Source organism: Nerophis ophidion, linkage group LG23 (assembly GCF_033978795.1).
Source record: "Nerophis ophidion isolate RoL-2023_Sa linkage group LG23, RoL_Noph_v1.0, whole genome shotgun sequence".
Classification (NCBI taxonomy): Eukaryota; Metazoa; Chordata; class Actinopteri; order Syngnathiformes; family Syngnathidae; genus Nerophis; species Nerophis ophidion.
The window spans coordinates 21540432-21557472 of NC_084633.1; the positions used below are offsets into that span (position 1 = coordinate 21540432).

At 43.8% G+C, this 17041-nt stretch overlaps 1 protein-coding gene across 1 annotated transcript in view; it reads right to left on the minus strand.

Annotated features, from left to right (window-relative positions):
- Nucleotides 1-3612: 3612 nt before the first annotated feature.
- LOC133541705 (serine/threonine-protein kinase/endoribonuclease IRE1-like) overlaps nt 3613-17041 on the minus strand; it is a 71327-nt gene continuing 57898 nt past the window's right edge. The window contains exons 20-22 of the mRNA XM_061885261.1: nt 14131-14254; nt 9848-9915; nt 3613-5544 (exon numbers count right to left, since the gene is read on the minus strand). Of these exons, the coding sequence (XP_061741245.1) occupies nt 5194-5544; nt 9848-9915; nt 14131-14254 (543 nt within the window). The 3' untranslated portion in view covers nt 3613-5193. The remainder of the gene's footprint in view (nt 5545-9847; nt 9916-14130; nt 14255-17041) is intronic.

Genomic DNA, 17041 nt, shown 5'->3' on the forward strand with positions numbered 1-17041 from the left:
TGTAACCTTGGTTACTGACATACGACTGATTGCTGTTTTGTAATTCACCAAATGCTGCGATGAGGTGGCGACTTGTCCAGTGTGTACCCCGCCTTCCGCCCGACTGTAGCTGAGATAGGCACCAGCGCCCCCCGCCACCCCAAAGGGAATAAGCGGTAGGAACCGGATGGAACTCACCAAATGGCAAGAAGGTTTTGTTATACATGATTATACTTTCAGCCTCAAATATGGATGCTTTTGAGCTTCCTTTTTTCCAAGAAGTCCTGGTGTTGAACCTCGAGATCGGCCACAGTCCACAAAAACATTTCACATTTTTTCTCTCTGGCACTCAGCGAGGGCGGACGCTCCCCTTTCCTCTCCTGCTTGCTTCTTTGTTTTGTCTTGTCTTAACTTTCTTGTTGCCTCTTTTTTGCACTGCTCTCCAAATCTAAACATTGGAACTATTTAATTCCCAAAGCCCAAAAAAAGTCTGCGGGCTATAGAGCTTTTTCATTTCGGGCTCCAGTACTCTGGAATGCAGTTCGAGATGCTACCTCAGTAGAAGCATTTAAGTCTCACCTTAAAACTCATTTGTATACTCTAGCCTTTAAATAGACTCCCTTTTTAGACCAGTTGATCTGCCGTTTCTTTTCTTTTTCTCCTATGTCCCACTCTCCCTTGTGGAGGGGGTCCGGTCCGATCCGGTGGCCATGTACTGCTTGCCTGTGTATCAGCTGGGGACATCTCTGCGCTGCTGCTCCGCCTCCGCTTGGGATGGTTTCCTGCTGGCTCCGCTGTGAACGGGACTCTCGCTGCTGTGTTGGATCCGCTTTGGACTGGACTCTCGCGACTGTGTTGGATCCATTATGGATTGAACTTTCACAGTATCATGTTAGACCCGCTCGACATCCATTGCTTTCCTCCTCTCCAAGGTTCTCATAGTCATTATTGTCACCGACGTCCCACTGGGTGTGAGTTTTCCTTGCCCTTATGTGGGCCTACCGAGGATGTGGTAGTGGTTTGTGCAGCCCTTTGAGACACTAGTGATTTAGGGCTATATAAGTAAACATTGATTGATTGATTGATTAACTGGCCTCAACAAAATTGACAAGATCTTGGGTTTGGGGGAACAGAGCAGTTGTTGCTGGACACACGACGACTCTTGGGAGAAGAAGGAGGGCGGCGTGCCTGGCGACCCTTTTCTGTCCAGGACGTGAAGAAGATATTCACCTATTCTGAATGATGACAACAGGACATCTGCTGATTGGAGTAAGCCTTGCTCTGGTTTGTCGACAAATTGGAAGTTGCTGGCAGTCTTCAAAGTACCCCAATGCTGCCACAAATGATTGGAGGATGCGGGAAGAACTGTGGATTACATTGGACTGTCTACCCCGCAGTTTTTGAGGACCAGTCATAGACAATTTTAGAGTGAAAAGCAAATTTTATTTTCACTCGCATACAAATCATTTTAAAGGGGAACATTATCAGCAGACCTATGTAAGCGTCAATATATACCTTGATGGTGCAGAAAAAAGACCATCTATTTTTTTAACCGATTTCCGAACTCTAAATGGGTGAATTTTGGGCAAATTAAACGCCTTTCTGTTTATCGCTCTGGAGGCGATGACGTCAGAATGTGACGTCGCCGAGGTAACACACCCACCATTTTCATTTTCAACACATTACAAACACCGGGTCTCAGCTCTGTTATTTTCCGTTTTTTGGACTATTTTTGAGAACCTTGGAGACATCATGCCTGGTGGGTGTGTTGTCGGAGGGTGTAACAACACTAACAGGGAGGGATTCAAGTTGCACCACTGGCAAGAAATCTGCCGCCAGACCCCCATTGAATGTACCAGAGTGTCTCCACATTTGACCGGCGATGCTAAGACAGACATGGCACAGAGATGTATGGATAACCTGCAGATGTTGACTTATGTGCTAATCAGACGTATTTGGTCACGGCATGACTGCCAGCTAATCGATGCTAACATGCTATTTACGCTAGCTGTATGTACATTTGAAACTAGATACCCACATTTAATGCGAAACAAACACTTACCAATCGACGGATTTAAGTTGCTCCAGTGTCACAAGATGCGAAAGTCCTGATCGTTTGGTCCGCACATTTTACCGGCGATGCTAATAAGGCAGCCATGCTATGGGCCACTTCATTAGGTACACCCAGGCTATGGCCGAATAGCGTCAATAGCTATTCGCTCAATAGCTTCAATTTCGTTTTCACTATCTGCCTCCATACTCCAACCATCTGTTTCAATACATGCGTAATCTGTTGAATCGCTTAAGCCGCTGAAATCCGAGTCTGAATCCGAGCTAATGTCGCTATATCTTGCTGTGCTAACCGCCATGTTGTTTGTATTGGCAGCACTGTGTGACGTCACAGGGAAATGGATAGTGGTTTCGAAGACAGCGAAAATAAGGCACTTTAAAGCTTTATTTAGGGATATTACGGGACCGGTAAAATTTTGAAAAAAACTTTGAAAAATAAAACAAGCCACTGGGAACTGATTTTTATTCTTCTTAACCCTTTTGAAATTGTGATAATGTTCCCCTTTAACTTGGATTTTTTGCCTGGCTTCGAGACTCTCCCGAAGATCACTGCAGAAGACACAACAAACTCCCTTCTTACCTCTCATGGACACACACATGTTGTTGTGGACTTTGGACTAGCGACGGAAAATACATCAAGGCCGCGGAACAGAGACACACTATGGGCTTATACACACACACATCCACAAAAAAAATATACGCCACACATACACCCTCCTGTCCCCCAATCCGACGCCCTCGACGCTAATCCCGTAGGGGTGATGAATGGATGGTCAGCACCTGAGAGCTGCGACCTATTCTGTTGCTAGATATCTGGAGATGTATGTTGTGATATGTATATGTGCTTTGCTACGGAGGTTTTTTCTCACTCTGAACTGGGCCCCCTTAGGAGCCCAGTCTGGATTGTATTTTTTTACTCATCCTTCCCCAGCGTTTACCTTTTTCCCCGTCTTTTACGGGGCGCCTTATGGCGACCCATCAGCGTTCTTGTTGTGTAACCCTGTACACTGTTTGTTTGTCTAATCTTGAACAGGTTTGTACTGAAAACAAAGTTTCGTTGTACTTGTGCAATGACAATAAAGACCTACCTACCTACCTACCAAGTTAATTGGGCATACATGCACACACACGCCCCTCCCCAAATCAACGCCTTCACCACTGCTTAATTCCTCCGGGGTTGTGGATGGCTGAGTAGCGCTTTATAGCGACAGCCGGCCTCCAGGGCTCCAACTCCCACCCCCCTCTGTTGAGAGTTGTTGTGATTACATGTACCATGTTTATGTGTGCCATGCATTGTGAGGTTTTTTTACTCGGACTCAGTCTGGACCCTTCCTGAGGGTCCAGCGTTAGACTGATATTTTTTTTTACTCTTCCCCCTTTTTCCCAATGTCACCTTTTTTAAGGAGCGCCGTAAGTGGCTGATCCGTTGGCGGTCCCGTCTTGTCCCCTTGTAACGTATGACTGTGCCGAAAATGGAATTTCAGTTCTTATGTGTCTTGTACATGTTAAGAATGGACAACAATAAAGCTGCTGCTGCTGTTTAAATTACAGCCAAGTCTGAAATTGAGTATAAAACAAAATACTTTAATGCACATGTCATTACCTTCACTTTGACACATAGGAGTAGTCTCTGCAGATTGCCCTCTCAAGTCATTTAAAGCAAAAAATAATATATCCACATAGTAAAATGACCTGCAGTATTCATGTTATGAAAAAAACGCCTCCACTTGCAGCACATATACGCACACGTCTTGATGGACCAGGAGAAGCACTTTTAGCAGCATTAACAAGCAGATCAAGCATACCCTATTTTTCAGACTATAAGTCGCAGTTTTTTTTTTCATAGTTTAATTCCTCCGGGGTTGTGGATGGCTGAGTAGCGCTTTATAGCGGCAGCCGGCCTCCAACTCCCCGCCCCTCTGTTGAAAGTTGTTGTGATTACATGTACCATGTTTATGTGTGCCATGCTATGTGAGGTTTTTTTACTCGGACTCAGTCTGGAGCGACTTATGTGTGAAATTATTAACACATTACCGTAAAATATCAAATAATATTATTTAGCTCATTGACGTAAGAGACTAGACGTATAAGATTTCATGGGATTTATGGATTAGGAGTGAGAGATAGTTTGGTAAAGGTATAGCATGTTCTATATGTTATAGTTATTTGAATGACTCTTACCATAATATGTTAGGTTAACATAGCAGTTGCTTATTTATGCCTCATATGTGAAGTGAAGTGATTTATATTTATATAGCGCTTTTCTCAAGTGACTCAAAGCGCTTTACATAGTGACACCCAATATCTAAGTTACATTTAAAGCAGTGTGGGTGGCACTGGGAGCAGGTGGGTAAAGTGTCTTGCCCAAGGACACAACAGCAGAGACTAGGATGGCACAAGCGGGAATCGAACCTGCAACCCTCAAGTTGCTGGCACGGCCGCTCTACCAACCGAGCTCCATAACCTACACTTATTCAGCCTGTTGTTCACTATTCTTTATTTCTTTTAAATTGCCTTTCAGATGTCTATTCTTGCTGTTGGATTTTATCAAATAAATTTCCCCCCAAAAATGCGACTTATATATGTTTTTTTCCTTCTTTGTTATGCATTTTCGGCAGGTGCGACTTATACTCCGAAAAATACGGTAATTATATTTGTGAGTTATTTAATTAGTTTATTAAAAAAAAGGCACAGTTGCCACATTGACGATACAAGTTCTGGAATCGCTCTGTGAAAAATATCCATACAGTATCTGTGCAGTCAACAAACCCACTGAAAAATACAACATTGCACGATAAAATGACCCACATTTTACACAATTCCCACATTAGAAGGCCAGTTTTTTTGGGGGGACAAATACTCTTTTTGGACTTCTTAAAAAAACCCTTCTTGCTCAGTTTAGCTACGACACAAAACCCGACAACTCCTTTCGGTTGTCGGACTTGTGGACGGTTCTGTTGCATTTGACCCGCAAGGCACTTGGATCAGGATGCAGCGGCCGACCCGGGCGAGTGCATCCCAGGCACTGCAGGCCTGGTCCTCACCAGCACGAAACACGGCAACTGGTCCCGTAAAGTCTTCAAGTAATCACACAGCTCCGCTTTTCAAAAGTTTCAGACTGAATGGACGCAGCTTTGCCTGACTTCAAGAGTTTGGGGTTCTGAGGCAGTGCAAGTCTGACTGAGTCTCCACTGATGTGTGAGCACAAGGTGATGAAGAAGAAGAGGCTTCACACTCACCCTCCTGTGACGTCTGTGTGCACTCTTGCTTTGGCGTTGTGTTCCTTTGACCTTCATTTGGTGTTTGTGGCGCCTCCACCTGTGCCATTTTGGAATAGTAAGGCAAGAAAGGCCTCTCGGTGGCGCAGGTCCGCATGGCCAGGTATGTGTGCATGAGCAGGTGCGGGAAACGGGAGGTGAAGTAGGCGACAAAGTCGTCCGGGATGGAGCCCAGGGTCTCCTGGACTTCCAGAGGCAACTCCCGGTAATGATGTTTCTGTGCAAGGAAGCAGACAGGTGTGAGGGTTAAAACTAGGACTGGGCGATACATGGCGGGTTTGTCTCTGTGCGATATAGGAAATGACTATATGGTGATGATCCAGTACACTTTCTCACGCAGTTGCTTTTAGCTGCTGGCATTTCTTGTGTCTCCTTCTCACAGACAGTAAGCACACTTCTTACAAACTGTCACCTCATACCTCACTTACGTGTACGCTAGGGCTGAGTATTGCCAGGGATCTCACCATACGATACGCATCAGGATACTTGTGTCACGATACGATACGATATTGCCATACATTGCAATATTCTACATAGTTAACTGAAAAATGTCAACTGCATTATGCGTCTTAAAATCTGAGTTGTACGTACATCAGATAGTGATCATTCACGGAACAAACTGAGGCAAATGTAGTTCAAGTTCCCCATGTCATTTTATTTGAACTATACAAGCACAAGTTGAGAATCAGCACCTCCAAGTCCGAGTCCATGGTTCTCGCCCGGAAAAGGGTGGAGTGCCATCTCCGGGTTGGGGAGGAGACCCTGCCCCAAGTGGAGGAGTTCAAGTACCTAGGAGTCTTGTTCACGAGTGAGGGAAGAGTGCATCGTGAGATCGACAGGCGGATCGGTGCGGCGTCTTCAGTAATGCGGACGTTGTACCGATCCGTTGTGGTGAAGAAGGAGCTGAGCCGGAAGGCAAAGCTCTCAATTTACCGGTCGATCTACGTTCCCATCCTCAGCTATGGTCATGAACTTTGGGTCATGACCGAAAGGATAAGATCACGGGTACACGCGGCCCAAATGAGTTTCCAGGTCTCTCCCTTAGAGATAGGGTGAGAAGCTCTGCCATCCGGGAGGAACTCAAAGTAAAGCCGCTGATTTTTGGTGATTTAACCCCCAAGTCCAACCCTTGATGCTGAGTGCCAAGCAGGGAGGTAAAGGCTCCCATTTTTATAGTCTTTGGTTTGAACTCACAACCTACCGGACACTCTAACCCAGGGGTCTCTAACTCACTTCACCTGGGGGCCACTGGACGCAGAGTCCAGGTGAGGCTGGGCCGCGAGAAAAGATTTCTTGTTGCAAACTCCTCAGCATGTCTAGTTGTACAATAATGTTGCAAATTGTATCTCTTGTGCACCACAACTTTCTTTGTGCAAATAAGACACATCGGGGTGTCTCTGAGCTCAACTTAAGAAATATTGCATCTCCCACTTTTACTGGAATTGTCTTTGCTCATCACGACCCTTTCTTTTCACTGCAGGCTTTGAAAAAGACGTGTTTGGGGTTGTGGAATATATTGGTATTTAGCCCACGCACGGAAAATAATGATATCAATGGACTGGACTCTCACTATTATGTTAGATCCACTATGGACTGGACTCTCACACTATTATGTTAGATCCACTATGGACTGGACTCTCACTATTATGTTAGATCCACTATGGACTGGACTCTCACTATTATGTTAGATCCACTATGGACTGGACTCTCACACTATTATGTTAGATCCACTATGGACTGGACTCTCACTATTATGTTAGATCCACTATGGACTGGACTCTCACTATTATGTTAGATCCACTATGGACTGGACTCTCACACTATTATGTTAGATCCACTATGGACTGGACTCTCACTATTATGTTAGATCCACTATGGACTGGACTCTCAGTATTATGTTAGATCCACTATGGACTGGACTCTCACTATTATGTTAGATCCACTGTGGACTGGACTCTCACACTATTATGTTAGATCCACTATGGACTGGACTCTCACTATTATGTTAGAGCCACTATGGACTGGACTCTCAGTATTATGTTAGATCCACTATGGACTGGACTCCCACTATTATGTTAGATCCACTATGGACTGGACTCTCACACTATTATGTTAGATCCACTATGGACTGGACTATCACTATTATGTTGGATCCACTATGGACTGGACTATCACTATTATGTTAGATCCACTATGGACTGGACTATCACTATTATGTTAGATCCACTATGGACTGGACTCCCACTATTATGTTGGATCCACTATGGACTGGACTCTCACACTATTATGTTAGATCCACTACGGACTGGACTCCCACTATTATGTTGGATCCACTATGGACTGGACTCTCACTATTATGTTAGATCCACTATGGACTGGACTCACACTATTATGTTAGATCCACTATGGACTGGACTCTCACTCTGTTATGTTAGATCCACTATGGACTGGACTCACACTATTATGTTAGATCCACTATGGACTGGACTCCCACTATTATGTTAGATCCACTATGGACTGGACTCTCACAATATTATGTTAGATCCACTATGGACTGGACTCTCACACTATTATGTTAGATCCACTATGGACTGGACTCTCACACTATTATGTTAGATCCACTATGGACTGGACTGTCACACTATTATGTTAGATCCACTATGGACTGGACTCTCACTATTATGTTAGATCCACTATGGACTGGACTCTCACACTATTATGTTAGATCCACTATGGACTGGACTCTCACACTATTATGTTAGATCCACTATGGACTGGACTCCCACTATTATGTTAGATCCACTATGGACTGGACTCTCACAATATTATGTTAGATCCACTATGGACTGGACTGTCACACTATTATGTTAGATCCACTATGGACTGGACTCTCACTATTATGTTAGATCCACTATGGACTGGACTCTCTCACTATTATGTTAGATCCACTATGGACTGGACTCTCACTATTATGTTAGATCCACTATGGACTGGACTCTCACACTATTATGTTAGATCCACTATGGACTGGACTCTCACTATTATGTTAGATCCACTATGGACTGGACTCTCACTATTATGTTAGATCCACTATGGACTGGACTCTCACACTATTATGTTAGATCCACTATGGACTGGACTCTCACAATATTATGTTAGATCCACTATGGACTGGACTCTCTCACTATTATGTTAGATCCACTATGGACTGGACTCTCTCACTATTATGTTAGATCCACTATGGACTGGACTCTCACACTATTATGTTAGATCCACTATGGACTGGACTGTCACACTGTTATGTTAGATCCACTATGGACTGGACTCTCACTATTATGTTAGATCCACTATGGACTGGACTCTCACACTATTATGTTAGATCCACTATGGACTGGACTCTCACTATTATGTTAGATCCACTATGGACTGGACTCTCACACTATTATGTTAGATCCACATCTGTGGTCCCCTCCAAGGTTTCTCATTGTCATCCCACTGGTTTGAGTTTTTCCTTGCCCTGATGTGGGCGCTGAACCGAGGATGTCGTTGTTGCTTGTGCAGCCCTTTGAGACACTTGTGATTTAGGGCTATATAAATAAGCATTGATTGATTGATTGATTGATTTCCGCAATTTGTGTCGTTCCGCTTTCGCTCCCTACAGCAACACGGCGGTCGGCGGATAATAGCCAGGAAAGTACCGGGATAGCGAGCTCAAAAAAGTGGGGGCTCCCGGGGTGTTATCCAGCGTCATATAGACATATATGTAGTGTTCATCGTGTGAGGCGATGCAAATTAAGCAATAAAAAAAAAACAAATATCGGTTTGAATTGGTCCAGGTTATCGGGGACTGTTATTACTGACGGACAGGTGTCGCGGTGTGACTGCATTTAGGGACGTAAGAAAACCCTCGTCTCCATGGCAACGTCTCGGTCGCTTTCACTCATTGGACGCTTTTCCACTAATGCAGGGGTAGGCAACCCAGAACATTGAAAGAGCCATTTTGGAGCCAAATAACAATGCTGTCAAGCGCCGTTCATTTAAAACTTGCGGGCCGCACTAACAATAAACTTTCATATTGAGGTGGGGGCCGCAAAATAACGTGTCTGAGACCCCTGTTCTAACCACTAGGCCACTGAGTAGGTCAAAACTCTTTGACACTATTTCCACATTCACACACTGATGGCGGGAGCTGCCATGCAAGGCGCTAACCACAACCCATCAGGAGCAAGGGTGAAGTGTCTCGCTCAAGGACAAAACGGACGTGACGAGGTTGGTAGAAGGTGGGGATCGAACCAGGAACCCTCAGGTTGCTGGCACGGCCGTCCCCCTTACATTATTGGTAGGCAATCACATTTTGGCACAACACCTGCAAACATAAACAAAACACCGGCGGAAAGCGATCATCGATTTAAAAACAAACAAACAAGCATATTGGATTTTTGACCTGAAGAAAAAAAAAACAGCGTCCAAAGAAACAAAAAGTGCGTTAACGCCAACATTGGATGTGACCACACTCTTACCTTGTTTCTCATTGCACGGAGGAGATCTCTGACGGAGCCACCTTTGTAGGAACGAAACTTTCTCAGATCTGCGAGGTGACAAAAACACACATCACAATGGTTGGGTGGTGCTGGAAATCACCATCCATCCATTTCCTACCGCTTGTCCCTTTTGGGGTCGCGGGAGTCAATCTCAGCTGCACAAGTGACAGAAATGTTATTCAGGTGGAGACTGAGGGCAGTCAGAAATCGGAGCACTGGACTATAAATATATCCATCCAAACATTTTGTACTGCTTGTCCCTTTTCGGGGTGGCGGGGGGTTCTGGAGCCTATCTCAGCTACAATCGGGTGGAAGGCGGGGTACACCCTGGACTAGTCGCCTCCTCATCACAGGGCCAACACAGATAGACAGACAACATTCACACACTAGGGACCATTTAGTGTTGCCAATCAACCTATCCCCAGGTGCATGCCTTTGGAGGTGGGAGGGGCTTATCCCTAGGTGCATATCATTGGAGGTGGGAGGGGCCTATCCCCAGGTGCATGTCTTTGGAGGTGGGAGGGGCCTATCCCCAGGTGCATGTCTTTGGAGGTGGGAGGGGCCTATCCCCAGGTGCATGTGTTTGGAAGTGGGAGGGGCCTATCCCCAGGTGCATGTCTTTGGAGGTGGGAGGAGCCTATCCCCAGGTGCATGTCTTTGGAGGTGGGAGGAGCCTATCCCCAGGTGCATGTCTTTGGAGGTGGGAGGGGCCTATCCCCAGGTGCATGTGTTTGGAAGTGGGAGGGGCCTATCCCCAGGTGCATGTCTTTGGAGGTGGGAGGGGCCTATCCCCAGGTGCATGTCTTTGGAGGTGGGAGGGGCCTATCCCCAGGTGCATGTCTTTGGAGGTGGGAGGGGCCTATCCCCAGGTGCATGTCTTTGGAGGTGGGAGGGGCCTATCCCCAGGTGCATGTCTTTGGAGGTGGGAGGGGCCTATCCCCAGGTGCATGTCTTTGGAGGTGGGAGGGGCCTTTCCCCAGGTGCATGTCTTTGGAGGTGGGAGGGGCCTATCCCCAGGTGCATGTCTTTGGAGGTGGGAGGGGCCTATCCCCAGGTGCATGTCTTTGGAGGTGGGAGGGGCCTATCCCCAGGTGCATGTCTTTGGAGGTGGGAGGGGCCTATCCCCAGGTGCATGTCTTTGGAGGTGGGAGGGGCCTATCCCCAGGTGCATGTCTTTGGAGGTGGGAGGCGCCTAACCCCAGGTGCACGTCTTTGGAGGTGGGAGGAAGCCGAAGTACCCTGAGGGAACCCACGCATTCACGGGGAGAACATGCAAACTACACACAGAAAGATCCCGAACCCAGGACCTTCGTATTGTGAGGTACATGCACTAACCCCTGTACCACCGTGCTGCCGACTATAAATATAAGATACTACAAATTAATGGAAAAGCATCAATGTGAAAAGCACTTCACTTCACTTCCTAAATAAATATTTATGTCCGGTTAGAGCAGGGGTCGGCAACCCAAAATACAAAAACAAATCCGCCTGGAGCCGCAAAAAAATGAAAAGCCATATTACATACAGATAGTGTGTCATGAGATATAAATTGAATTAAGAGGACTTAAAGGAAACTAAATGGTGCACAAAATGTGACAGAAAAAAATGTGGCATAAAACACGTCTTAGAAAGTCGGAGAAAGTTATACATGTCCTTGAACGGTGAGTTCAAGGACCGCCAAAATTAGTAGGACAAAACGGCGCTCGCCGAATACTCGAATCAGTGAAGCATGTTTACTATAAACCATACCTGCCAACCTGCTTGGGTACTGATTAATGCCAAGGGCTACCAGTTTGATACACACTTAAATAAATTGCCAGAAATAGCCAATTTGCTCAATTTACCTTTAATAAATAAATAAATAAATAAATATATATATATATATATATATATATATATATATATATATATATACATATAAAAATGGGTATTTCTGTCTGTCATTCCGTTGTACATTTTTTTTCCTTTTACGGAAGGTTTTTTGTAGAGAATAAATGATGAAAAAAACACTTAATTGAACGGTTTAAAAGAGGAGAAAACACGAAAAAAATGAAAATTAAATTATGAAACATAGTTTATCTTCAAATTCGACTCTTAAAATTCAAAATTCAACCGAAAAAAATGAAGAGGAAAAACTAGCTAATTCGAATCTTTTTGAAAAAATTAAAAAAAGAATTTATGGAACATCATTAGTAATTTTTCCTGATTAAGATTTATTTTAGAATTTTGATGACGTGTTTTAAATAGGTTAAAATCCAATCTGCACTTTGTTAGAATATATAACAAATTGGACCAAGCTATATTTCTAACAAAGACAAATCATTATTTCTTCTAGATTTTCCAGAACAAAAATTTTAATAGAAATTCAAAAGACTTTGAAATAAGATTTAAATTTGATTCTACAGATTTTCTAGATTTGCCAGAATATATATTTTTTTTATTTTAATCATAATAAGTTTGAAAAAATATTTCACAAATATTCTTCATCGACAAAACAGAAGCTAAAATGAGGAATTAAATTAAAATGTATTTATTATTCTTTACAACAAAACAAATTTACTTGAACATTGATTTAAATTGTCAGGAAAGAAGAGGAAGGAATTTAAAAGGTATATGTGTTTAAAAATCCTAAAATCATTTTTAAGGTTGTATTTTTTCCTCTAGAATTGTCTTTCTGAAAGTTAAGAGAAGCAAAAAAAAAAAAAAAAATGAATTTATTTAAACAAGTGAAGACCAAGTCTTTCAAATATTTTCTTGGATTTTCAAATTCTATTTGAGTTTTGTCTCTCTTAGAATTAAAAATGTCCAGCAAAGCGAGACCAGCTTGCTAGTAAATAAATACAATTTAAAAAATAGAGGCAGCTCACTGGTAAGTGCTGCTATTTGAGCTATTTTTAGAACAGGCCAGCGGGCGACTCATCTGGTCCTTACGGGCGACCTTTTGGTGACCCCTGCATTAGGGAGTCTGTTCTGAAGCCCACAGTTAAGAGACATAACTTCATCACGTCGCCTAGTTATTGATTCCAACCTAATATATTACACCTTCGACGAGCAAAATTAAGAAATACGCTTGCAAGTTCCAGAACGATCGGAAAAAAGAATTTCAGTTTATCCAGCAGAGTTTGGAGGGGAAGGGGTATGTTGCCTGTACATTTTGTAGAACAGACTTCTCCATTGAACACAGCGGCCGAACGGATATACTCAGCCATGAACGGTCAGTCAGCGAGGCACAAAGCGTCCGCACAACCCAGTATTATGGCCCACCTCGCAAAATGTAGACCCGATGGTGTAACTTATGCTGAGACAAAGATGGCTATGCTGGTAGCTGGAGGCAACATCCCGTTCTCATTTGCGGATGTCTACAACAAATCCGTGAAGGAGATCGCTCGCCAATACGCAAATGGCAGAACAAAAGTTACTCAAATAGTGAAAGGTAAGTGTTGTTGTTTTTTTAGTAACCAGCAAGCACAGTACAGTTAGTAAAACAAATGTGTTTTTATTACTGTGTATTTGATAGGTGCCGTCTGAAATTCAGCTATTTCTTTTATTTATATATATAATAAAATAAATATATATTGCTAGAACTCACTGAAAGTCAAGTATTTCATATATATATATATATATATATATATGTCTTGATTGGATTATCCAGAGAATAGTGCTCGATACTGTGGTAGAGCGCAATATGTAGGTGTAGGAAAAATCACAAGACTACTTCATCTCTACAGAACTGTTTCATGAGGGGTTCCCTCAATCATCAGGAGATTTCCTGATGATTGAGGGGTTCCCTCAATCATCAGGAGATTTCCTGATGATTGAGGGAACCCCTCATGAAACAGTTCTGTAGAGATGAAGTAGTCTTGTGATTTTTCCTACACCTACATATATATTTATATATATATATATGAAATACTCGAGTTGGTGAATTATACGCCACCCCTCTTAACCACGCCCCCACCCCCAACCACGCCCCCCTAACCGCGCCCCCACCCCCAACCACGCCTCCGCCCCCCCAACCCCCGAAATCGGAGGTCTCAAGGTTGGCAAGTATAATATAAACAGTGTGCTTTATAGCAATTACAGAGGTTTGTGTCATGTTTGTCCACCTACAAAACTCATATCAAAACAAAAAGTTTTTTTTTTCCTCATCATTTCCATTTTTCATATATTTAAAAAAAAGCTCCAGACAGCCACTCGGGCGGCGCTAAAGAGCCGCGGGTTGCCGACCCCTGGGCGAGAGGGATTTATGCGTGACCTCATACCCGTCTGCAGTGGCACTGTGATATGTTCTCTCCAGTCACTCTGGACCACAGCCCGCCCTCCTCGCTCCAGCTGTCTCACGATTGGTCCGTCCAGCGGCTCCTTCTCGATTCTGTCACTCACATCCTGCGGCAACACAAAACACACCTTTAGTAAACATCCAACGGGCTAAACATTTGAATATAGTCCTATGTTGACACATAAAGATGTGCATTGTGTCAACTGCTTGACCAAAGGAGGTGTCCTCATTTAGAAACCCTTCAGTATATAAAGTACAAAACCCCAAAAGCAGTGAAGTTGTCACGTTGTGTAGATGGTAAATAAAAACTGAATACAATGATTTGCAAATCCTTTTCAACTTCTATTCAATTAAATAGACTGCAGAGACAAGATGCTTAACATTGGAACTGGAAAACGTGGTTATTTTTCGCAAATATTCTGTAACATGTTTCAAAAAAGCTGGCACGAGTGTCAAAAAAGACTGAGAACATGGAGGGATGCTCATCAAACACTTATTTGGAACATCCCACAGGTGAACAGGCTAATTGGGAACAGGTGGGTGCCATGATGGGCTATAAAAACATAAAATGATCAGTCATTCACAAACAAGGGTCACCATCCGGACTGTTTTGAATTAGATTTATTGGTCCCCGTCGGGGGAATTCATTTTCACTGCCGTACATTTGAACAACAGACATTACATATCGCAAACAAAAATAACAAAAAGACATCTAACACATACTTGCCAACCCTCCCGGATTTTCCGGGAGACTCCCGAAATTCAGCGCCTCACCAGAAAACCTCCCGGGACAAATTTTCTCCCGAAATTCAGGCGGAGCTGGAGGCCACGCCCCCTCCAGCTCCATGCGGACCTGAGTGACGTGTCGACAGCCTGTTTTCACGTCCGCTTTCCCACAATATAAACAGCGTGTCTGCCCAATGACAGTATAACTGTAGAATGATCGAGGGCGAGTTCTTGGTTTCTTATGTGGGTTTATTGTTAGGCAGTTTCATTAACGTCCTCCCAGCACGGTAACAACACACAACAACTGCAGTCATGTTTTCGTCTGCCGTAAACAGCAATGTTGTCACACTCCTGAACAGGACAATACTGCCATCTACTGTACATGCATATGGTAAGAAAAGTAGTGACAGACAATAGAACAAGGATGGACAATTCAACCCTTAACTCAATAATGAGTAGATTAGTGTTATGTGTGTGTATATGTGTAAATAAATGAACACTGAAATTCAAGTATTTTTATATATATATATATATATATATATATATATATATATATATATATATATATATATATATATCTATATATATATATCACGGTTGGCAAGTATGATCATACATGACCAACACATTTACAGGCTTGTCAGACCGGTCGGCCGGGCCTGTTTTTAAGGGTGGCTATTGCTGCAGGATAAGGATTTTCCCGAGGCGGGCCCTCCGGAATTTGATAGTTCTGTACCTGCGCCCTGATGGTAGTGGGATGATGTATTGGTGTCGTGGGTGAGTCATGTCCTGGACTATAGTGTTTGACCTGTGGCTTAGATCTGAGATGTTGGGTGTGGGTAGGCCGATGATTTTAGCTGCTTTGTTTGTAATTATTATTAATTGTTGTCGGCACAAAGTGTAACAGCCAGCATGTGTGATGGTATGGGGGTGTATTAGTGCCCAAGGCATGGGTAACTTACACATGTGTGATGGTATGGGGGTGTATTAGTGAACAAGACATGGGTAACTTACACATGTGTGATGGTATGGGGGTGTATTAGTGAACAAGACATGGGTAACTTACACATGTGTGATGGTATGGGGGTGTATTAGTGAACAAGACATGGGTAACTTACACATGTGTGATGGTATGGGGGTGTATTAGTGAACAAGGCATGGGTAACTTACACATGTGTGATGGTATGGGGGTGTATTAGTGCCCAAGGCATGGGTAACTTACACATGTGTGATGGTATGGGGGTGTATTAGTGAACAAGACATGGGTAACTTACACATGTGTGATGGTATGGGGGTGTATTAGTGAACAAGACATGGGTAACTTACACATGTGTGATGGTATGGGGGTGTATTAGTGAACAAGACATGGGTAACTTACACATGTGTGATGGTATGGGGGTGTATTAGTGCCCAAGGCATGGGTAACTTACACATGTGTGATGGTATGGGGGTGTATTAGTGCCCAAGACATGGGTAACTTACACATGTGTGATGGTATGGGGGTGTATTAGTGCCCAAGGCATGGGTAACTTACACATGTATGAAGGCACCATTAATGCTGAAAGGTACATACAGCTTTTAGAGCAACATATGTTGCCATCCAAGCAACGTTACAATGGACGCCCCTGCTTATTTCCGCAAGACAATGCCAAGCCATGTGTTACAACAGCGTGGCTTCATAGTAAGAGAGTTGCGGGTACTTGACTGGCCTGCCTGTAGTCCAGACATGTGTGGACTTGTGTCCTGGGCATGACGTTAAAGTGCATCCAGCAGTGGAGGCTCCTCTATGGGGTCTTGGGGCATTAGGAGGTTAAGCCCTTTACTACTGTTACCCCCAGGTGGCCCTTGGCAAAGGCCTAGTACCTGACTGCCCCCTAGCCAGGGATACGGTGAAGACCTCAACGGCGGAGCAGGCGGAAGACTGTAGATGTAAAAACTACCACAACGGCTGCGAGGGCGGAAGAAGGCTGCAGCAGAAAAGAATTCCACTTCAAAAATGTGTCTCCTCAGTTCCCAAACCTTTACAGAGTTTTGTTAAAGGGGAACATTATCACCAAACCAATGCAACTGTCAATATATACCTTGATGTTGCAGAAAAAAAAACATGTATTTTTTTAACCGATTTCCGAACTCTAAATGGGTGAATTTTGGCAAATTCAACGCCTTTC